Source organism: Ixodes scapularis, unplaced genomic scaffold (assembly GCF_016920785.2).
Source record: "Ixodes scapularis isolate PalLabHiFi unplaced genomic scaffold, ASM1692078v2 PGA_scaffold10__122_contigs__length_95168666, whole genome shotgun sequence".
Lineage (NCBI taxonomy): Eukaryota > Metazoa > Arthropoda > Arachnida > Ixodida > Ixodidae > Ixodes > Ixodes scapularis.
Window position 1 is genome coordinate 1,753,840 of NW_024609836.1, and position 24,115 is coordinate 1,777,954.

Genomic DNA, 24,115 nt, shown 5'->3' on the forward strand with positions numbered 1-24,115 from the left:
TAGCCCCAAAATAAAATAAGCAAAAAAAAAAAAAAAAAAGTCTGTCATGTTGAGTGTGTTGACAACAAAAGTTGAGCAATTGCACTTTGAACCCCTTATCTTTGTTTATGTTTTTCTTTCACCGTTTTTGCTTTGCCCGTTTTTTTTTTCTTTTTCTGCCTTTCTTTTTTTGCTGCCTCAATTTAGTGATGTTTCTTTTTGGTTGCTTGCTTAACTTTATTCTATGGATTGAGAGTTCTTTTATGCAATTCGCTTTTTCCGTTTTTTCATTTATAAAAATATTTTTGTGTTTTGTGGTTGGCGCTGTTTGGAGGTCGTGGCTCGGCGTAAACGATCTGATCATCAACTAATCTCTACTGTATTTAGCGGCTCTTGAAGGCTCTATACGATAAGGTCTTGTTTGACGCAGGCTTCGGTATTAGCAAAGACGCACGGAAATTTCAACTAGAGCTTAAGTTAACATGTTTTTGTATATTAAATTATCAATATTTAGAACTATTTACGATCCCCTTTGAATTCAATATATCCGAGTTCAACTGTAATTCATATCGGTGAAATTTGGCACCCCCGATAAACTCACATTTTTTGCTCGACACCGATAAACACCAATCGTTTGCCCAACACCAAAGCTTGACAACGTAAAACACCGATAATGAAAGAGAGACATGGAAGACAAACAGACAACAAAAAAATAAACTCAGAAAAAACACCCTCAATCGAAGAAAGGTAAAACCCGAAAACACGAAACCCTTCTGATTTGTGAAGTTTGTTCAGTCTTCTTATCTATGCCATTGAAGCATCTTTGCTTATTACAGATTTAGTTATAACATAAATTTGGATATAACTGATGGATTAGTAAGTAGTTGGCAGTTTCATTCTGTCGTACTCTTCGACGGCAGTCGTCATATCTGACGCCGTCCTTCAGTAGCGATGCCATCCATTTTGTAAACTGCTGTCGTCACGTTCGGCGTCTCCTGAGCCTCGTACGACTCAGAGCTCACAGTGATGATGATCCTCGGCAGAGCTCAATAACAAATCACCACAAATCTTTCAAAGTTCAAAACTTTCAATAAACCAGTTCAGATATCTTTTCTCATTTCATCAGTCTTATTGGTTAAAACAAATTCCAGTCATAATCCACCTCAAAGTCTGTAGTAAGAGTATCTACATCCTGCATAATCCTTTCACAAGAGACCAAAATCTTCGTCACTATCAAGGTCTGTCGTAATGATTTCATACTGTATTTATCGGTTCCGTTAGCCACCACTGTCTCATTGAAAACTGCTGAGAATCGCTTATAACTCTAGAATCAGAGAACATGTAAGTTTTCAAACGTTGGCACCCGGTGTCTCAACCGCTCGTGCTAGATTTAGGCTGAACCGGGCGTTCGACAATGTGTAGCATATAGAATGGCAGTGAAAAAAATGTGGTTCGTTTTTCTTTCAATTGCCTTGTACTTAGCCTAACAAGTGTCAATATCCGTTGTGAGATCCAAACGTAAGCGCAGTGACACGACCAACTGGCTTTGTCAGTTTCCTTCTTTCCAAAACTAGGCTTAGAACGAGACAGGTGGAACCACACATGCAGTAATCTGGTGAGACGGTTACCAGTCGACTGTCTATTACGGTACAACAAAACCAAAGAGGTATGGCTTGCTTCTGGGTTGCCAACTCGCAGAATAACAACATCACGAGTTTCGAACAGCAGCTCGGTTCTAGCCGACTAAGTGCCTCAGGACTGAAGCATCTTTTTACATATTGTCACTTTGCGAAACAGCCTTACAGAACTTGAATAAGAGGCGACTTAGAGCTCTTGCTACTACACCAACCTTACTAAAACAGACCTGTTTATTGAAAGTAACGCTCCTCATTCCTGTTGCTTCTTCCTAGCAAGGTTTGGTCCGTTTACGAATCAACATTTATTTTATCGAGATAAACTTGGCATTTATCGGTATGTATCCTGCACCGGAGCCCCCCAAAGACGTAAAACAAAAGAAAAACATTGTGCAAAAAGGCAAGCTGTGGATGATGAAACAAAATAAAAATGCAACAATGTGATCTGAAGAAATGCACTCTTCTTCATATGGTTCCCAAGGATGCCCTTCTGACTCAACGGGGCAGCATTATCATGACCAGTGTTTATGCTGGTATAAACTTGGTAGTTCGTACCTCTTTGATATTAATAAACACCAAACAGACCACAATATGACGGTGTACGACGAGATACCACACTAGTGACATCTATCAAACAGCGCACTTCTGCACATATTTTGCGCATCATTTTTTCACCATGAGCTTGAGTATATTCTGACAATGTTATATACGAGACAATTTCTTACAGATAGCGCATAGATTTGATCTCGCAAACAGTACTGCAAAACCTTCGGTCTCGTACCACACAAATGGAAAGGGTTCCAGGGTTCCCCAGTAGCCACCGTGCCAGCGTATTATCTCGATGTAAGCCGTCATGTGTGGCCGTAGCGCGGTCCATCGCGGGCAGACGCAAACGTGTGCTCAAGCCTTCGGGAACGCCCTCGGAAGGTTTGGGGCGACGTACCCCCTTGAGGATGGAGACGGCCTCCTTGCTGAGCCAGACCGGGTAGAGGACGTCGTCGTGGAGGATCGACTCGAAGAGGTCGTCCTCGTTGTCCGCCTCAAACGGTGGCTGGCCCGCCATCATCTCGTACATGAGCACTCCGAGCGCCCACCAGTCCACCGAGGGGCCGTACTCGAGCTCCTGGAGGATCTGCAATGAGGCCGAGGGACAGTCAGCTGAAGAGGCTCCAGGGACCTCTGGCACAACCGCAGACTCTGACATCGTGGCAGACTAATAGGTTTCGACAGAACCAACGAGATCGCTACCTCATGGCTAGAGTAATAGGTTCTGGTAGAACCACACGAGACTGCTACATCATTTATGATGGATTTGCGGGTTGTGACTGAACCACAAACTGAGACCGCCACGTTAGAGCAGACTAATAGGTTGCGACAAAGTCAGCGACTATGAGACCGCCATGATGGTGAACTCGCAGGCTGTGACAGAACCGCAGACTTGAGGCCAACATGGCAGACCCATAGACTGACAAAACAACACTGTAAGGCTGCCACATCATGGCAGCATGGCAGACTCACAGTTTGTGTGACAGACGCATCAAGTGTGACAAAACCACACACTGTGAGATTGCCACATCATAGATTGTGACAAAACTACAGACTAATACCCTCTCATCGTGGCAGACTCACACGTTGTGACAGAACCTCAGACGGTGACAGAACTACATACTGCACAACCCCAGACAGTTGAACACCCATAGGGTTGTGTGTACAGTCGAGCTTGATTATTTCGAACCCGGGTATTTAGAATTATCGCCCATTACATCCCCTTGAAAATCCCATGTAGAAGAATAAGAGCCTCGTGTGTCTGTATGGAACTTCATCACCCGGGGCACTCAACACATTAAACCGCGCGCTGTGCTTCTGGTAGGTAGGCTTTCTAAGGACACAGCCGTCGCTGCTCCCGTGATCGGTTTGCACGCGTTGAGGCTGTGCAAGGAAAATCACAATGCGCACCAGCCGTTTCTTTTGCTTCAGCCGCACATAGCAAAAGGGGCAAGGAAGAAGAGGAGAAAAACGACACCCTGCCTCAACTCCTTTGCCCCCAAACTAAAATTTAAAAAAAAATATATAGTTGTTGAGCGTGTCGACATGTGCTTCAAAAGCCTTGTTCATCTTTTAGAGCGATGGACTCACGGGTGACACTTCGCGGGATTTTCGGTGTTTGCAATTATTGCCGTCTGTCGTTGCAACGTGGATAGAAAAGCCCCTCTTCACCCCCTTGTGGCACAAAGAGAGAGAAGTAGAGTGTTTCCATTGGGCCGCGCACATTGAGGCCGTGATGTGCAAAGAAGATTACGCGTCCCCATCTCCGCTCATCGCCGAATGACAATGTTACACCCACCCTTCACCGCTCAACAACACCGGGAAAACCTGCGCCTTCGCTCCCATCGTCGCTGCCGCAGACTCTTCCTAATGGTGCTACCGCGCCAAAGCCGTACTCCGTCCCAGGAGCGAGAGCAGAGGGAACGGCCCGCTTCCACGACTCACATAGGCGAATACTTTCGACGTCGCCAACCTAGCCAACCCGCAAGAGACGTTTCACCGACTTCATTTCGTACTTCACCGTTGAAGCCATTGTAAAGGGAGACTTCAATATCAACCTTAGCAGCTGCAAGAACGAGTGGTTCCGCAGCCTCATCACGGCGTAATTGGGCCGCTGCACGGTGTCTGACGTCGGTGCACCGACAACACGTGCCGGCAACACTATCGACCTCGTGATTACGAAGAACACTGACACTCGCATCCGGAGTGTCGCCTTGCCCACTTACTTCACCGGTCACCGAGCATTCGTGGCAGTCGTTGGGCACATCCACGACACCAACCAACTACGTCCTCAAATACATGACGACACCATTTTGCCTGCAATGTGCGAACGTGCTACAGCTATAGCTTTTATTTCTTCGCACGAAATGGGTGAAAAAGGATGCTTTTCTTCTTCCCCTCGTTTTTGTTTTTCCTTTTCTTTTTTCGCCTATTCTCGCTGTCTTTTATTTAATGCCAGTTTTTTCTGTTTTGTTACGTTGGCTTTGATTTACGGGTGAAAAGAGTTGCCTCTTTTTATACATCCCACTCGTTTTTTTAAACTTCAGCATTCTCTTTTCTTTTTTTTTTTTTTTTTCTTTTCAGGTTCTGTGGTTTGTAGGATAGTGGCCATGCACGCTCATAAGTGCGGCAAAATGGACGCGCAAGGTATGCGCGCCAGTGGGAGCACTGACAGTCCTACTTTTTAATAAGGTTTCCAATGTCTTTAATACTTCTTGAATGCACCATGCGGTAGGCGTCCATTTGTCATAGTTTTTCGTATTAGCAAAGATGCACGGAAGTTTCAACTGGAGCTTAAGTTAATATATCTTGTATATCGAATTATCAATATATCAAACTACAGGGTGATTCAAGGAGACGGCAGGCTCTTTAAATCGACCGGAAAATTTGGTTTCTTAACCTATCGCGCAACGACTTTGTGCAGCGTTGCCCACAGATGGTGCATTTTTTTTGTGAAATTTGCAAAGAGCGAACTTACCTCAGAAAAAAGTAAAGAAAGAAAAAGGCTTCGCTCCTAAGGTAACACAGCGACGCCACCGGTCTTCAAACAAGACAATGTCGTTTCGCACGGGAGACAAGAGATGGCGCAACGAACGAGCATACGGCACCGAGAGCCGGCGTCTTTAGCAGACAATCTTTTCGACTCAAAAGCGGCGCGCGTTCCGCAGGTGGCTACAGTCGCAGAAACAAAAACAGGCGCGGTAACAACAAGGAACTGCAGTTCCTTGTCTGCTAAAGACACCGGCTCTCGGCGTCGTATGCTCGTTCGTTGGCGGCAGTTGGCGTCGCGACCGCTTGCACCATCTCTTGTCTCCCGTACGCAACGGCGCAGTGTTGTTTGAAGACCGGTGGCTTCGCTGCGTTTCCATAGGAGCTAAGCCTTTTTCTTTCTTTACTTTTTCCTCGGGCAAGTTCGCTCTTTGCAAATTTTACAAAAAAAATGCATTATCTGTGGGCAACGCTGCACAAAATCGTAGCGCGATAGGTTAAGAAACTGAATTTTGCGGTTGATTTAAAGAGCCTGGCCTCTCCTTGAATCACCCTGTATGTTGCGATCCTCTTAGAGTACAATGTATCCAGGTTTGTCTGCATTAATTATCTGTTTGTTACACTTGCCCTCTTAACTCATAAATTTAGAAACTGCTGTCCGACACGGCGGGTGCGACGTGCTGGGCCGCCTGGCATGGCCGTTCTTCCGGTTTTGTTTAAGCTTTTGTTTCTCACCCCTCTGCCTCTTTGCACAGCACTTCTTTTCCGTTTTTGCCTAGGCAGGCACGACATTGATCTAGAGGTGGAGGGGTCAATACTTCAGCTTGGGCGAGCGGGTTAATCATGGGTGGAGGGGATTGAGGTTTTTGCTAAATCCCGGTTGCGCTCGCTTCATCTTGCGTGTAGTCTGGCGTTTAGAAGTGTGCGCCACGCCACTGTGTGTGGCACGCTTCTGTGCACGTGCATCAAGCTTCACCGCTCTACATTGGCGCGAGTATGAGCTTCACCGCATTGCACCGAGGTGCTAGGAGCAGCGGCAGACGCAGGACAGCACCCGGGTTAGTTCAATCAGCTCAAAAATTTTGCCCACTCTCATAGCAAACCATTTTTTCACGATTATAGATCGACACCCAATTTTAAATAATGGTCCCCAACCAAAACGTCAACCTGTATTTCAATAGGATAGTTTCCCAGCCATCAAAGTTCACTTCAAATACATTGCTGTGCGCAAGTTGTTTCCTGCCCCTAAAAGCGTCATCGACTGTCACATTTTCCTGGATCACAAGTTTTTTTCACAACAGTTTCCTGAAAACCGCACGAATGAGGTTCTGCCGCACCCCCGACAAGACCTACTGCTACAGCGCCCACCTGCCGTAAAAATCTAAGCTCAATAAATTTATTGGGAGTTAGTTCTTAGAGCAGGGTGTCCCACCAACCTCGGGGGCAATGTAGTCCGGTGTGCCGCAGAAGGTGGTGGTGGTGACACCATTCTTGATGCCTTCCTTGCACATGCCGAAATCCGCAATCTTGCAATGGCCGTCCGTGTCCAGTAAAATGTTGTCCAGTTTCAAATCCCTGCAAGGTACGGCCCAGCATCGAGGAGGGCTCTTTGTCTAGCCTCCGTTTCATTTTAAATATGACTGCAGCCGACGCTATGATTTGATGAAGCCAAGCAGGCAGCGCCATAAGTGCATCGCCACGTTGCACGTAGTATTTGCCCAAACCAATCATGCACAAAAAAAAACAAGAAAGAACGCACAATTACAGCGAAAGCAAAAGCACAAAGACAACAAGCGATGTTACGAGGCACTTTTGGCGCTGCTTGCTTCGCTCCACCGGTGTCGGCTTTGGTCAGACGTCGTCTGAGTATGGTCTCGCACGGCACCCACCTATAGATGACGCCATACTGGTGTAGAAACATGAGGGCTAGCGTCACCTCAGCCGCGTAGAACCGCGCCCGTGGCTCGTCAAACTTTCTCGCTTTCTGGATCTGGAACATGAGGTCTCCGCCGTTGACGTACTCCATGACAAAGAACAGTCGATCCTGGAAATGAATATTGCGGTTGTCAGGACGGCACCTCCCCACGATTATGTCAACCTGCACAGAGTGTACCGCACATACCTACGTGCAAAGATGGATAGGAGCGAATGATCTTTTGCAGGGCCATGTGTGGTACCCTACACTAGTGGTTCTTAAATAGAGTGGATACCTGGGGCCCCTGGAGGCCTCCTTCCCCAACACTCAATAGAGCAATAGAATTTCTCTCTATTTTACTAATGTTGGTTGTTTCGCAAGGCTAAATAGACCAAAACATGTGCGCGAAGTGAGTAAGGCTGATTCCTCTCAGTTTCAGAGATTCAAAGTTGCTTCAAAATTAACTTTTGTCAATGTGACCCCCCCCCCCCCTCTGGTGGATGGGTCTGCCGTCATTTCCACCGATCGAGAAGGGGTCCCCCAAACATGAATGGTTGAGAACCACTAACCTCTACACTATTGCAGTCAAACTGCCTTTTTATATATGTAGCTTCATTAATAACAAAACGGGTCCTATTGCAATTTGACTTTCCTTTATTGATGGTCAAACTGGGCTAAGCTATTGTTTTGTGCTGTTTTAGGTGCTCATAATGACTATAATTAAGGCTGCTGCTCTGGCACGAGGTGATGGGAAAATACTGCTTGTATCTGGACCTGTCATCGTTTCGGTTCACGCAAGTTGCAAGACGAAATTAAGAAAGGCAAATGAGTCGGGATGATCAGAAACTGAGATGCGGTAATGGACAGGTAATCATCGTCATTACCTGTCTCTATTAACACCTTCACCCTACGACTTTTACCCAATGCTGTGGGTTTCCTGGGCATGGGTCACTGATTTTTCTGTAGCGCCGTGGCTGTCCAATATGAGGGTTTTATGTGCCAAACCAACGAAGGGCGTCTGGCATACCCCAACGGAGGACTGAGGATTCATTTCGACCACCTAGGAATTTGTGGATGTGGAACCGAAATCTTGGTTACCAAGATTTTGGCCTTTTTCGCATTAAGCCTCCGTCAGGTTGCGGGCAACTTGGCCAGGATTCTGACCCACCAACTGGGGATCTGTAGGCGGGTGCCTTGCGCCTTGGACCCACTGAGGGGGCTCAGATGTGACGGCTGCCCCGAGATGAAATAAATACTACATCACAAATACAGTTGAAATAGTAAAGTCGAAATGCTGGAACTATCTTCAGCCAAAGCCGACCAGAGGTCGACACAAGGGCCCGCATACCTCTGTCTGGAAGCAGCAGTGCAGGGCCGTCAGGAAGGGATGCTTGGCCGACAGGGTCAGGATGCGCTTCTCCGTCATGGTACAGTCGACGTCATCATCTTGGAGGATCACGTCTTTCTTGAGCACCTTCACCGCATACACTTCCTCGGTGCCTTTGCGCTCTGCCAGCATCACCTGAGCAGGAAAGGGGCTTGAGACTCCTCGTGCCCAGTGTTGCCCAAGGATGACACAGAGAGTTCTTCCGGTGTATAGACCTCTTTCACAAGGGCGCCACCACCTTCAATATCGCCCCTCTTAATATGGGCAAAAACATAGTTTTGATGTTGCCACACCTACAGAATAACGTTTTGCCTCCCCTTTATTTTTTTTACTATTTGCAGGATGAAAAGTTTTATTATTTTTTCATCGCCCATATGCCTACCAGGTGACTGGGGCAGAGAGTAAGCGAAACAGCTCTATAAGACACATCTCTTTTTCCAAAATTTCTATCGGTGCGTCTCATGCAATGGTGCGACTTATACACGTTTCTTTTATAGTATGTACAAACCTTGACACTCTGACGGTCGTCGCCTTACATGTATGGCGGCGACTGACCATTTGAAAGTGCCTGCCTAGACGCAAAACTGCGTGCACCGCGGGAGGTGGTACTGTTTGTTATGTCTTTTGGTGAATTATAAACGTTGAATTCACAGGGCGTTTTGCTCTGCTGGGGCTATTTATAGTTAAGAAATTTGACGCTCAGTGCACGTGATTCGCGCGAGATGGTCGCTTCGCAAGTCGGCTGCTCTGGCAGTACTCACGATTGAAGTGCTGACTCTTCTGATTCAGAATTAACGCTTCTCAGAATTTAATCCAAAGGATAAGAGCTCCCCATCCGATAGATAAGCTCTGCCACCGGAATATCACGAAAGAGGGCGCACGAAAATAAAACCGAATGGAAGAAAGGTGACCCCTTTTCACTTTCACTATTTCCTTTCCATGCTTCTCAACCTGTACAGCACGCAAGTACTGCTTGTGCTCCCGCTAGATAATAAATAAAAAACCTGCGCAAAAATGTACCCTTTCTTTATACTATACCTTCGTAAACAAAACCCGACTGCTGGGAAACATCTTGAGAAAACAAAGGCTTAGCTGTCAAAGTTGAGGCCGTATCGGCATCTATATGAAAGAAGGAACCGCAGAGTAGTTGCCGACGCTCTGCTTTTCCGGCAGGCCAAAAACAATTCAAAGCTTGATGGCATAGGTCCGTGGATGCGGCGACTATGCGTTGACCGTACAAAGTCCGTGTTGTGCAACGACTTACAGACCGGAAAATATGAAAACGGTTTTCAAAAATATGTACGCAGCACAACAAAGTTAGAGCAAACATGACATCGGCGCCATTTCATATTCTGCCCACACTGCAAGGTAGAGATAAGGATCAAATTCTGCCACCAAAGTTCCCGAACACACTCTTTGCTAAATCACCCAAGCACCAAGGAGCGTGCTCCGAGTAGAGCTACTATGTGTGCCGCACGTGCTAGCACCTGCAGCAGTAACTCTTCTAAAACAAAAATCTACAACAAATGGCACTTGACACGTGCATTCATCAGTGCCTTATTTTGGTTTTGACTTTCAATCTTTTACACAAAAGAGGCAAACACATGCTGTGCGTTTACCTACATCTCCAACCTTCTGCTTCGGACTTGGGTAATTTGGCAAAAGCCCTATACAAATCACATCTGTTTCGGCCGTGTCCCATTATGAGTTGTGCATGCCTTGGCAGAGAATGTCTATCCAGATCTAAGAGCTTGATATAATGATTTTAAGGAAAAGTCCCCAAGGTAGAGAAGATTTGTGCAACAATAAATTGGCTTCCACGCCCTCTAGGCAACTGGCAGCCCCTGAAAAAATCCGCATGGTATGGGATTTGGTACTGGGACCTCTCCAAGAGTAGCAGAGTGCTCTACCAACTGAAATAAGCAGGAGCTGGCGGTCAGTAGAGCAAATAGATGTTAACATTCATTTGCTCTACTGACTCCAGCTCCTGGCTGAGCACCGATTGTTGTTGAAATGACTCCAGCTCCATGCTAATTGTAAATGAAATGTGATAGCATTCTGCACCGTCGTGTACAGTGTAAATATTTTTGAATGCGAAAGCATGAACTGGTCTCATGAAGCGAGCTGACGTCATCAGTTTGTATTGCGAAAACGGATCCTAGTTTCCGCTATCGCCTTCAATTCCATTGGCAGGCGCGTGTCGAAGGGGCTCCCATTGGCCACTGCGTCATGGCCTCCGAGATCCGGAAGTGCGCGCGCGCTAGTACGCAGCAGACGACAAAGGAAGCGGACGAGCGGCTTGCATGCCTTCGCATTCACAACTCATAAGAAATGTTTAGGTGTACCTCGAGCTTTTTATTAAAACGCTTAAGAACTGTTGTGGAACTTGTAGGAATATTTTTCGAGGATGCACATGAATTCTTTTATAAGATTAAAAAACAATTACTAACATAATTTTCTTATCTAACTGTCTACTTCTCGAGGATGGGCTTCCCGCTACCTAGCAACGACTTTTGTTGTACTGTTACAACCGTTTATAACCAAGTCGGTTATAACGAAATTGTGGCTATAGCAAAGCGATCACCATTTCCAATTTCCATTTGCACTTTTTAAATGTGTTTGCGTCCGTTTTTAGAGAAGGAAATTGAACGGCTCCCACAGATATAGTGAAATTTCCTGGTAATTTAAAAAAAATAATTAAATACTTTAAGTTTATTGAGCTGCAGACCGCCGCAATTTGCTGCTGCGGCCGAGCAGCCACACAAAATGAGCCGCAGATGTGCTGCAAAGGCCTGCAATGGTAGCCTCCGCATCATCGTCTGCTATTGTCTGCTCCACACTCCTTATCTGGAACGCGACTTTTCAGCATAGAATCCAGAGAAGCCGTCTTGGAGTGCCGATAGGGGCATATGGAGCACTAGAGACAAAGTACCTACGACGTACCGACGGAGAAGGCGGAAAGAACCTAGATTTGTGAGATGGAGCAACTCCAATTTAATAGAGGACGCCTCCTGGGGACATGGGCTCAAGTGCGCCTTCATTTGGTTGTCTCGTGGCCAGCGTGGCGGGGAAACCGGACAGAGAGGCGGGCACGTTTGCAGACAGTAAACGGTTCCGACTCCTTGCAGGCTGTAGCTCCGATTGCAAACGTAGCCCACAAACCACGTGACCCCGATCGAGCAGTTGTCCCCACTCTTAAATCTAGGCTCTCTATACTGACGAAACACAAACTTGAGCGCAAACTCGATGTCGTGCGAACTTTGTTTGCTTCGTGTTCCGTGTCGGTGGTGGTAGTCGACGTGGTTTCTCTCTGTGATAAGTATAGCTTCGCACAAGCACCGATTGAGCGATACATAGCCATGAATAATGGCGAGTCCCGGCACCACCGGCACGTCGATGGGAAGACGAAGGCAATCTCCTTGAAACAAAAGCATGCCGCCATCCTAGACGAAGTGCGAATCAACGTAAATAATGCCATCCACCGCCGGTGTCCTCCGCGGCAGCTGTCGATAGGGCTCTGGACGTGGTTCATATGTAGCTTCCAGGATTTTCTTTCGATCGGAGCTTCTTGCAGTTGGCAAGAAGCGAGTCCAGTCTAGCAGAGAGCACGCGCAGGGAAGCCTTAACCGCTGCATGCACGATAAACATGTGCCTGTGACAACCCGTGTTGTATATGTATATATATTTTTTTTTTTTTGTGCATTACCTTTATGGAGTAGATATAACGAAGAAGAGGATATAGTGAAGTGATTTCAGATTCCCTTCGACTTCGTTATAACCGGTCTCGACAATAGCACTAGCGCAAGTAAAATGTTTCCCTCTAACTGTATGCGCATAAAGTCGCAGCTAACTGCTTGCTTCACTTGCACGTTCCGTTTATGTCGGGCTCGTGATCTTGAGGTCATGGGTTCGATACCCTTTAGTGGAAGGTCGTCATTTTGATCTTCTTTCTCACTTTATCCCCCCATCACTTCCCTGCACGTGCGCATTAGTTTCGTTGGTCAGAAACAAAGGGACAGACCCGAAAGTGCGTAGGATTTGGACATAAATGTTTTAAAAAAAGGAACCGTAGCAGCGTCACGTGGGTGACAGATGTTCCTACCTTTCCAAAGCTGCCCTTGCCCAGGACCTTGATGAAGGTGAAGTCATCTAGACCAAACTTCTTGGGCCGCTTGCCGTCCCGGCTGCTGGGCGTAGGCGAGAACTTCTCCCCGCCCTCCCCTCCTGAGTCCGGCACCTTGAGCGAGAACTGGCCGTACGAGTCTGTCAGGGACAGCATGTCGTACGCCCCAAAGCTCATGCCTGCGACAGAAGAGAGCAGACATGCTGCGTTGCAGAGAGTAAAGACGATGCATAGCTCATGGATCCACTGGTGCACGGTCTAAAGGGAGGGTTGCTGTCCTTTGCTGTAGTAACTAGGGTTCACCACAATTTAAACCAGTGGTTCTTAAATGGGGGTCCATGGACCCTTGTGGGCCCCTGAAGGCATTTTCGGGGTCCCCGAAGCCTTCAATCATCGGTCAAGCCGAGCAATAAAATTATTTTATTATCGATGCTGACTGTCTCACAAAGCTAATATAGATCAAACCATGAGCGCCACGTGGGCAGAGTCGATTGTTCTCCGTTTGAGAGCTTCAGATTTGGTTTTTCTTGCATTCAATTTTCTTCATTTACCTGTTTCTCATTGTAATAGTTCAATACTCGCCCCCTTGTGGACAAGGTCCTCCGTCACCTCTGCCAATCCAGAAGGGGCCCTTGAAACGTCAGTGGTTAAGCCACTGATCTAAACCCCGAGTTCTCAAACTTGGTTTCTAGGAAGGCTCCCCGACAGTACCCTCGTAAGCTCCCTGAGCTCCCAGAATTCCTCAACCTTCCAAGAAACCAAATTTGATGTTTGTGTTCAAACGGTGTAAGGTTGGTCTGCCTTTGAGATACGGCGACAAATAATTTTACGCTGTAGATGAAAAATGTAGCCAGTGCAGTACGACTGCTAGCCTGGGGGGTCTTCACTGTGCACCAGACAATCAGGACACGCTGCTGCACGCCGGTAAAATGCTCGTATCCAGATCAAAACGGGCAGGAGTAAGGATGGAACCTCTTGGGTCCCGCAGCACGGGCTCCACATAGCTGTGGTGCGCTAACTCGCTTGCCCACTGATCCCTGAGAACGCATCCTTCCAGTTTAAGCCCCATTTTAGCAGATCCGCCCATTGATGCATAGCTACGAGTCAAACGCTACCTCGCACACACATGATTGTTTACAAGGTCTGCAGGCTTTTACGCTGCTTCACCGGGTCAGTGTCGTTACCCGAAGGGGGTTCCTCGGCCGCCATTTGGGGCAGATAGGGACTCTTTGAGATCTAAAATTTTGTGACTCCTGACCAAAACCCTGAGACGAGGAGAAATAAAGTAACTCCTCCTTGTCGCTGGCTTTAGATTAAGATGTTTTCGAACTAGCTCTTTTGCACTTTCTTTAGTACTTTCTTTTCTTGCAAAAAGGGTTCCCTGTTTTCGAGACTTGATCTTTTTTAGAATTCGGGGGTGTTTTTTTCGGAGTTTATTTGTTCCCAGAGGATTCGGTGCTTCTTCGAGTCTATTTTCGGTGTTGGAAAAAAATTTGACGTTTAACGGGGCTCGAGTGAAAAAAAATAGGACACGGCCACAGGATCTCCCAACCCAAGGGGAACATGCACGCGACCCGAATACTCGGAAAACATTGCGATATTCATAAGGGGATGACACGAGAAAGTGGGGTGTAGTTCCCGAGGGATGACGCAGCTTCGTAGAGAGTTCTGCGCAAGGTGCATTCGGGTCAACGCAAAATAATGCTGTATACACAAATTCCTTTCCGTGAAGTTAAATTTTTATTTTTTCTTATTCAAGCACAGCTGCAATTCAAGGTTTTTTGGTTTCGCCCTTTTTTGATAGAACAAGTTCAGGGGTTGCTTTTTGGGGCTGGTCAAAACCGTATTTTCGCGATTTTAAGCCCCCCCCCCCCCCCCCCCCCTTTCAAACATGAACACCTGAAAAAAAGTTTGCATGCGAATGTCGGCACCCCCCTCCCAACAAGAAATTTGAGATCAGAGATGCCGGTATCGCTGAGCGCCGGAGTCGCGAACGGCCGCTGGCGCTTGGCTTCAACGTCAGTTAATAGACGGCAGCACATACTGCCATTTTCCACTATCGCATCCGTGCAGGCTGCGAAAGTGTTGCCGTAATCTCTATCGAAGATGTTTTGTCTGCTTGGTTTCATTGCACTTGTTGCAGTCGGTTGTTTAGTCTGTTAAGCCTATTCGTCTACCTTGGCCTCGCAATCGTATTCCGTTCACTGTGTGCACGTGGTTTGCGGAAGTCATCCATCGTGAGTGCGAAGAGAACTTCATACACGATGCAGTTCAAGAGAACGGTTATTTCTTACGCGGAAGACAACGGAAATCATGGCGCTGCCAGACAGTTCAAAATGCGGTGTTTCGCGCAAGTTGAGGCTGGGTGGAGCGGATGATGAAGAGGAACGGTTTCTCTTTGAGACGCCGAACCACTATCTGCCAGAAGCTACCGGTGGTCTTCGAGGACAAGCTTGTCAACTTCCAACGTTATGTGAAGAAGCTGCGTCGCGAATCTCCCTACGGATTTGGTCAGATCGGCAATGCTGATGAGACCCCTGTGTACGTCGACATGCCAAGGACGTGCACCATGAACAAAGTAGGCGCCCGAGAAGTATAAGTGCGTCCGACTGGCTATGAGAAGCAAAGGGTGACCGTAATGCTGTGCATCACAGCCGACGGTCCGAAACTTGAGCCCTACATCATCCCCAAAAGACTAGTCGCGAGAGTGACTAGTCGACCGGGGTGAAAACTGATGGCAAGCGGGCCACTCTCCAGTCTTTACTTTATTTATTTCCTTTAGAACATTTATTCTTTCATTTTAATTATAATAAATTAGTATTTCTGGTGCAGATTTCGTATGTTCGGGGCATGTTCCAGATCTAAGCACCCCCCCCTCCCCTCTTTAAACATCGCAAGTGTGAAAAAAAAGGGGGTGCTTAGAATCGAGTAAATACGGTACATACTGAGAAGATGGAACCCTAGTCGTAACTCAAAGATGTGCCGGTACTCAAGTGCCCTTCCTTCACCCACAGCTGTGCCGCGAAAAAGCAGCAATTGTAACTCAGCTGCCGCGGTTGTCACTTTGCTGCAGTGCTCCAAAGACGTATGGGAAGCACACTCCAAAAATATTCTAAACATGTTTCAAATATGTACTACCATAGCCTCCTTTATACTGATAATGCCTGCCCAATGGTTGGCTTCACCATGCTTCGTCGTCGTCGCGGCTGCTTCGCATGTTTGCTGCTAGAGGCGCCAAAACCCCATACAAAAATGCAGACAACTCTTCTTCGCTGCCCGTTGCTAGTCCACTGTGATGCCGTTTGTGAATTGAATTCATTCGTAACCCATGCTACATACCAGGCGCAGGGCACCGTCAGAATAGATTTTATATATAAATAAGTCTTATACTTTTCTTTTAGCTTTCACGTCTTGGTTTTGTTTGTATGCTGAAATGTTACCAGACCTCTGGTGCTTGTCATGTCGACAACGGAAATAGTCAATGCCAATTAAAAAGGAGACAGACAGGCTGACGGACTTTCACGACGTTGAAGAAGTGACCACTTTAGAATTTTTATTGCTACTGGAGCACAGACACAAAACATACGGCCCGCGGACTATAGTCCACGGGCCGTATGTTTGCGGCGGGCCGTATGTTGCGGCGGTCCTGAGAAAAACCACATGACTGCCGCATGTATACATGCGGCAGTCGTGTGGCTTTTTTCAGGACCTCCAACACATCCCCGCTGACCGAAAGCCTGCGCACCCGTCGGCAACACACTGACCGGGGGTCTTGATATACAATTCCAATTTGTTTTTTTAAGTGCACAGCCCCTTGATGGTTTTGACCGGTCTCTTGTGGTCCGCACTGTTTTTCACGTATGCAGTTCTAGAGTTTTTTACCGGCTTCGTAGATTGTGGCTTTTTGGTGAAGATCTTCTTGGAGTCATGCTTGTCAGTCACGGATGCCGAGTAGTTTGTGAAAATTGGCCTGAAATATCTAGTACACAGAAGTTGCAGAAAATCTTTGTGATGGTTGACATCTTTCTCTACCTTTGCGTATTTCAGAGCGCCATGGTGTATAAAGCCTGGTTCAGACAGTTGCGTTTGACTGCGTTTGACTAAGTTGCGGCTACAAAAAACCAGAACATCCCTGCTGCTTATATCGCGTGCCAAGATGATTCCTTGAATTGGATTCCACGTTTCATACGAAGCACAGATGTGTCGGTGACTCGCATTTCGGTTCTCGACGCAACGCAGTCAAACGCACTCAAACGCAAGTGTCTGAACCGGCCTTAAGAGTATCCACCGCAGTATCACCAGCTGCATGCTAAGGCTTTTTCATTTTCAGCATATTTCGTTGTTGTTTTTTTTTGTTGTTTTTTTGTAAAATCTCTACAAAGTTCTTCAGCGCATGCAGCACCCTCACTAGCTTCACTGATGGATAGTATAGTCCTCCCCTGTCCTGGTGCCTGAGGAGGGAATTACCAGGAGCCATAGAAGCCTGTTTAATGACCACTAGGAAGTGCAACTCGCGAGTCCGAGTTGCACATTGGCACACACCAGTAAGGTATCATGCGACTTAGAATGCAGCACGAAGAGTTGGGGCTAAGTACAAGGTGCTGATGTGCCCATGATCAATAAATGGTATGAAATGACCGCGCCTGTACGTGTGGCGTCGCGGTGCGCGTGCCACGAGCAGCAGACGGCTTCGTGCTATTGAGCTATGCCGTCAATTGCGAAGCGCTCTATCTGCGGGTCGAATGACGACCGAAAAAAGTTACTCGCGTCACAAACAAATTACGTGATCAAGTGACCTATTTGATCACGTAAGGTCACGTTACCACGTAACTTAACATAAAAAACTTACATTATCACGTAGCTTAACGGATAACGTAGCTTACGCTAGCTACAGTGAACCGTAGCAGCATGCTGCGGACAAGCGTCGTCTGCCTTTCTGTATGGGGTTTTGGCGCCCCTAGTAGCAAATCTGTGAAGTAAGCGCGACGACGACAACAAAACCATTGGGCAGGCATTTTCAGTATAAAGGAGGCTATGGTACTACATAGTAGTATATTAGAAAATATTAAAAATATCTCAAAATTAAAAAAGAAAAAGTTATTACTAGATATAAGGGTCAAATTGAATATGCAAGTTGGTACTCGAAAGTTTTGAATCTTTGTGCATGTCTACAAGCAAATGGAGTCGTCGTGCCATTCCAGGAGTATACCACTGAAAGTGTGCAGGGCCAGGGCACTAAGAGTTTGTAACAACATTTAATATTACAACTAGTATTACAACACAATTCTAAGCCCTAGAGATGTGAGCAAGGTGTGCTAACTGTCCCGCAGGCATCGTGACGGGCAGTCACTCCCCTAGTGCTGGAGTTGGCAGTAGAATTACTCTCAACTAGAGCCACCAAACGAGCTATCCTTCAAAGTAACAAGACTTCAGCCATAGATGGATGGATGATAATGGCTGTACTTTTTGTAACGGGCGGTAGCTCGCGCCACCTAGCCTAAAGACAATAACAACCCAGGCGAAAATCAGTCCGCTTCCAGCTGGATTATGGAACTGGTCCCAGCTGGAAATGAGGCGGTTCAGCTGGAATCCAGCTGGACTGCCTCATTTCCAGTTTTATAATCCAGCTGGGAGTGGACTGATTTTTGCCTGGGAATGATTTCCTTTTCCCCCTTTCAAGCCAATGTGTTTCTCTAACTATTACCAGGTCATCTTGGGGCTTAAAACATGGTTGCCAGTTGTCCAAAGCATTATTTCAAATCGGCAGAAACACGTTTCCATACTCCAGGTGTTAAGGGGGGGGTACGGCCACGAAATTCCATTTTTTTCTGAAAAAAATGCATTTTCAAAAAATATTATATTTGGGTTCACTATGTTCTGAAGCATAGTTTCAGAAAGTTTTATTTATAAATGCGCAGTATTTATTTCGCAAAAAATTATTTTCGGCAAGCTCGCGGCCGCGCGCGGCGACCCGCCGAGCAAGCAGACGGCGAAGTTCGGCATTTTCAAATTAGGCCTACTCCGCGCTCGTTCGACGCAGCCGAGATATCTTACCCTCGTTGGAAGCGCCGTTTCTTCTAGTTTCTGCCCATAGAAGCTTGCTACGTTTGAGTCTATCTGTGTCCCGGGAGAACCCCGTACATACAAGCAGAAAAAACGTGGGAACTATGATACCAGCAATCCCATTGGTTGTGACCCGAAACAGGGCTCACGATTGGCCGCCTGCGCGCGCTATCGGCAGCTTCTTTCGCTTCTGATCGTATCGCTTCTGATCGTATCGCTAGTTTGCCGCTGTTTAGATTCGTTTTCTCTCTTTGTTCCCGGTAGTTTTTCTGCCGAGAAATGCCTGCTTCCAAAGTTAGCACTCGCAGTAGCTTTGGCCGGCGTTCTCAACGGCGGAAACAAAGGGCCGGCGGGCCGGCACCATCGTCGCCGTCTCCGCCACCGTCGTCACGATCTCCAAGCTCAACTGGTGCTTGGCGGACAACGGAGCCTACAGCTTCATCTCCGAATCGGATGTGCTGACCACGTTCGAGAGGAAGCTCAGCCTGCGCGATTTCGACGCGGGGATTACGGACGACCCGGAGCTGACAGACGCTCCCGTTGAAAAGCCCCTGAACGGCTCCTCAATGTGTCCGCCATGCAGACTCTTGTTGCGATTTTACTCTGCCTCAAGTGCCCCGGAAAACTACTGAGCTTGCAAGAAGTTGACATCAACCTTTAGTTCGTTGTTAGCTGCTCGACTTGCGGAGACATCGTCGCGACACCGCACTCACCATCAATTGGCAAGTTTCGAGAGAACGAACTCGCGGTACGTCTAGGCGTCGTTGGAAGAGACTGTGGCATCACTTTGACCAAGCTCACGAATCTCTTCGGGGGCCTCAACGCACTGCCCTCCTCATGCTCATGTAGTTGAAGGTGCCACCAATGACTCGGGTAAATTTCGAGTTTCTGGCATCGTCCGAAAATTTAAAAAAAACAAGTTGAAACTTCAAACGCATTTTTCTCAGTTTCACTTTTTGGCAGGAATTCTTGTTTTAGGAAAGCTATCATTTGACATTCTGAATACAGAGGGACATCATTCAAGGTTATCTGGGACTGAAATTTTCTGGGGAACAAGATAGACTACTTCACAGTTCAAAAAATCTACTCCTTCATGAAAAAAAAAAAATGTTTTTTTTAAACAAAAATTTTACATTTTCTTTTTAAATTTTGGGATGTTCTTATTTTTGTTATAATTGAATATTTTGCAATTTATTTTTTATCTAGGTTGCACTGTGGGTATTGTTCTTCACATTAAAGCAAAAAGTTTGCCACCAGCTAATTTTATTTTTCTACGATAGACTTCCTAATGAAGTGTCCTTTTTCTGAAGTGCGAGAACCGTAGCATGCTGTAAAGTTGACCAATAATGCTAAAACTTGGCAGATTATCCTTCCTCATAGTGCTGAAATAACCCTCAAAATTTGAACCAAATTGGGTGAAGGGTTCAAAAGTTGACCCTCCCAGGCCATATCCCCCCTTAAAACAACCTGCAGCGGAGCAAAACAATGTCACCCGAGCTTCCCGACAGAGTGTGTAAAGCTCGTGAAGTCTCGTTTCTGAATCGTGAAGGTGGACAATTGCGCCCGCTCTGCACCAAACACCAAAATGACGGCACCCACGTGAAGACGCTCCAAGCGTAGCGTATTTAGTGGCTCTACTCCAAACGACGAAACAGAGAAGAGACATTGTGTAACCTCTTGGGAGCGCGTGCCAAAGGGGTGGCACCAACACTCACCGGACATCCCTTCGTCCGAGGTGGCCGGCATGGAGGACGTGTGCGATCTCTCCGACTGCGACAGCTTGTTGGGAGACTCGCTGATGGAGGTCTGCTGGAGCAAAGCCACGCTCGAGTCAGTGCATAGGGAATGCTCTAGTGCTATCCCTGCTTCCTTCTCCCACTATACAGCCCACCCGAAAAAAAAAATTCCTGGCTACGCTCCGAGCAACGATTCGTTGTGTGAATAAAAACACTATTAGTGGAATACCTTTCTTTTATTTTTATTTTTTTTTTTTATCTGGGGGTGTTTTCCGGTACACAAAGTTTTGGTTTTGGACGAAAAATCCGCATTTATCGGTACTTAGTCGAGGAAAATAGGATATGGAGATAGAATTCCCCAAACACGTGACTGGAATACTTGCAAAATGCCCCCGTACCTGGAGGGAAACGAGGCGATTTGTTCCAAAGAAGCAGCCCAGCAGACAGCTCAATTCGAAATGTTATGCTTTTCTCTTGATTTTGATAAAACGGGCATGGGCGTTTATTTTCCGGAGTTTATCAGTTTTATCGAAAACAAAGAACACTAACTATAAATGACTCGTTTAGAAACAAACAACAGCGACTTCAAAATGTGACTTCTGCTAAGCGTAAAATGCAGTCACGAATATGAAGTCAGCACCGCACAACAACACCGTCGGGTTCACCTTTTCCGTACGCTCATAGTCACAGTTCATTTGTTTGACCCAGAGCATGGAGCCAATGTTCTACGATTTCCGAACAAATTGCTGTGCCAGACGCAATTTGAGTTTGGTGCCCCTAATGGTGCTTCGGGTTTCAGAGAGTCGCGCGAGCCCAACGGATGTACCGTATTTTGCGGGCCTTAGTACGCAGACCATACACGTTTAAAAGTTGAGATACGTGGACTATCTCTTTCTTTTTAGACACCAAACTATATACAAGGATTTGTTCTTCGAGATCATTCATTACAACAAAACGTCATGGATTTTGTGATTGACAGCTTATGTTAATGATTTCTGTACGTTACAAGCTTTTTCTAATGCTAATAATGTAGGCATTCTTAAAGATGCGCCGTGTATGAGAATTTTCTCGGATAGCCCGCACCAGCTACGGATTCTAAGAGTAAACTTTTTTCAGCCAAAACTTGTCTTTGCAGACTATAAGCCAAGTGCACGCTATACAGTCAAACTCATTTATAACGAACAGCAGGAAACGCTACGATCAGTTCGATATAGCAAAAACCATTTACAACGAACTTCCACGATGCGTTCGTTGTAAGGTGAGAGCTTATCTTTCTTTCTCATCTCTTTGCTTCTGCCTTGTAACAACGCACTGAAGAGATTTTTTTTTTCCATGCAACAAAATTTTTTTTTGCTTATCTTTTCTCTGAATCACTTCAGTGGACAACCGACAACTTCTGAATCGCTTCTCTTCGCTCAATTTTGTTCGCAACTTGAGCTTTTGGAATTTTCTTTCTTTCCTACTTTTTAATGGGGGGAGAAGGGACAGGCTAGGAAGATGGTTGTTTGCACGTTTTTGGAAGCCTTCCCAAGGGAAAAAAAGTACTTTTTAGACCTATTTTTATTTAAGTCTTCCGGATTTTGATATCGACAATTATTCGCTGTTTGTGGGTTCGTTCTACACGGGTTTCACTGTAGCCGGGAAAATACGGTAAGTGCGCCAGGCTGTCCATACGAGACACCACGTCATTACTAACTAAGCTGTAACTAATACGGAAGTAACTCGATTCTTTAAAACTCACGCATACTGTGCCAAATATTTTTCAGTTAGTCTTATAAAAATGCATACTGGCAACACTGCCTGGAAGGCATTTGGCAGAATAGAAAAGGACCTTTTGCTTTGCACAGTTTGCAGCTCAGTAATGGAGGCACAATTCTTTGGTAAAACTGACCATATGGCCTCTTCTGCTTGCAGACCTCAAGAGATGCCAAGAGGGACAATCAGCTATACTGGCCATTGGTATCCTTACACAATTCTAAGGGATGACTCTCAAAGGACAGTAGCTATATGCTACATACATAAGCTTTTTATAAGTGGTGCATGTGCGAATTGTTCCATCATATAACAATGCACTTCAACAGGCTTTTTACAAGAGTGCTCGCAGGCACAGCCATGACACCCCACAATTTCTAAGTGAGGAGTGGTTCAGTAAACCTTGTAAAGTGCCTCCCATAAGAGCATCGGTGTATGTGTATGCTCTTACTACACACTGCCTCTCACAGTTCTATGTGCAGTGCAATCAGAAGCAAAGGCACAACAGCATAGCTCTGAAAGATGCTCGTTTGTGCGAGCAGTCGCATGTGTCCGTCACGTGCCTGTGGAGGTACTCCCCCCGACGCTCCACTTAACTCGCGAGATTGACTACAGGGGTTAGAGAAGCTACCCTCGCAAAAATTCCTCTTACCTTAAAGGTTTCCATGTCTGGTATGCCTAGGGTTTCGTGTTTTGGTAAGTACCAAGAAGCACCAAATATTAAACCCCGAGCTGGTTTTATCAAAATCGAGAAAAACCGAAAAAACTTGAATTGGACCCGTCCTCAAATAAAAAAAAAAAATGAGAAAACCTGAGCTTTACAGGAAGAATACTTTTAAATAGAGTATTCTTTTGTGCTAACTTATTCGGGGTAGTGGTTAACTTATCTCCGATTAGTTAAGCACTACCAGGTGGACGATAGTGATGGACCGGATGTGCAAGATGTCACGTGACAAAAGCTTTTTTTTTTTGTTTACTCGCAATATGCTCGCTCCTCCACTTTCTACGATAGTGCACATGATCCAGTAAAGATTATTATTATTATTAGCCACACATACTGCAGATTTATTGCAGTTATATTGAAAATTGTCAAAGATATGCGCAGGCTGGACTTGTTCCTGGCTGGGTATTAAGCCAACACACTAACTGCATCTGCCAATTCGGTTCTTTGAATGCAGTTTAAGGAAAGCTTCAATGTCTTCTCAGCTGGTGAGAGACTTAGTAGTTGTTGTTTGCTATGTCTTCTACGGGTGGCTTCATTTGAATTTGAACGAGCTTGTTGGGTGGGACCTGTATAGATTGGTTTGAGAGGAATGCAGCCAGGCTGTTGTAGACTTTCAACCAAAAAACACTGATATACATCCGTTGGTGTCAAAAATACAAAAAATTGACTCAAACCGTAAAACACCATTTCTAAAAATTTCTGCACCTTAGTTTTTTTCTGAAATTTTTTTCCACTGATTAATGTTTGAAAAATAAATCAACATTGAAAAACATCAACCGACTTCCCTAATAAATAAAATAGAAAAATCTATGGCATAAATATATCTGATAACATGCTCCCTTAGATGAATTAAACTGCTTTCGAAAACAAAATGAGAAGTAGCAGCTTGAGCAAGTGCCTTGATATAGGGTACATCACAAAAATTAATTTTCATGGAATGTTTTTATTTTTTTTATTTACATTATGAGACACAGTTTGCAAAACCGAAACTAACTTCTATTTCGAAGTGGATGTCTCAAAACAGAAGTTAGTTTTGGTTTCGCTCCAAAACTCAAAATCTGCCTCACGGCCTCGATCTGGGGCTAAAAAGTTCTTTTACGAGAAAATTAATCTTGCAACAATGAAAAGTGTATGTAGCACGGACCATGACACACTACGTTTAGAGCACAAAGCTATTGGCCCCACTTCAGTTCCACCTTTATTTTTAACAGAATCACAAACTCACTGCCTAGAGCCACTTTGTCTCATATTCAGACTGCTACAGCAGC

General features: G+C 45.9%; 1 protein-coding gene across 4 annotated transcripts in view; it reads right to left on the bottom strand.

The window, feature by feature from the left end:
• LOC8029739 (calcium-independent protein kinase C) overlaps positions 1-24,115 on the bottom strand; it is a 63,021-nt gene that overhangs the window by 7,240 nt on the left and 31,666 nt on the right. For 2 of the 4 annotated variants that reach the window (XM_029985459.4, XM_029985461.4), the window contains 6 exons: positions 20,351-20,444; positions 12,552-12,751; positions 8,411-8,584; positions 7,037-7,191; positions 6,584-6,722; positions 2,557-2,745 (listed from right to left, as the gene is read on the bottom strand). In XM_029985459.4, coding sequence (XP_029841319.1) covers positions 2,557-2,745; positions 6,584-6,722; positions 7,037-7,191; positions 8,411-8,584; positions 12,552-12,751; positions 20,351-20,444 — 951 coding nt within the window. The remainder of the gene's footprint in view (positions 1-2,556; positions 2,746-6,583; positions 6,723-7,036; positions 7,192-8,410; positions 8,585-12,551; positions 12,752-20,350; positions 20,445-24,115) is intronic. The other 2 variants (XM_029985462.4, XM_029985460.4) reach the window with 1 other exon arrangement.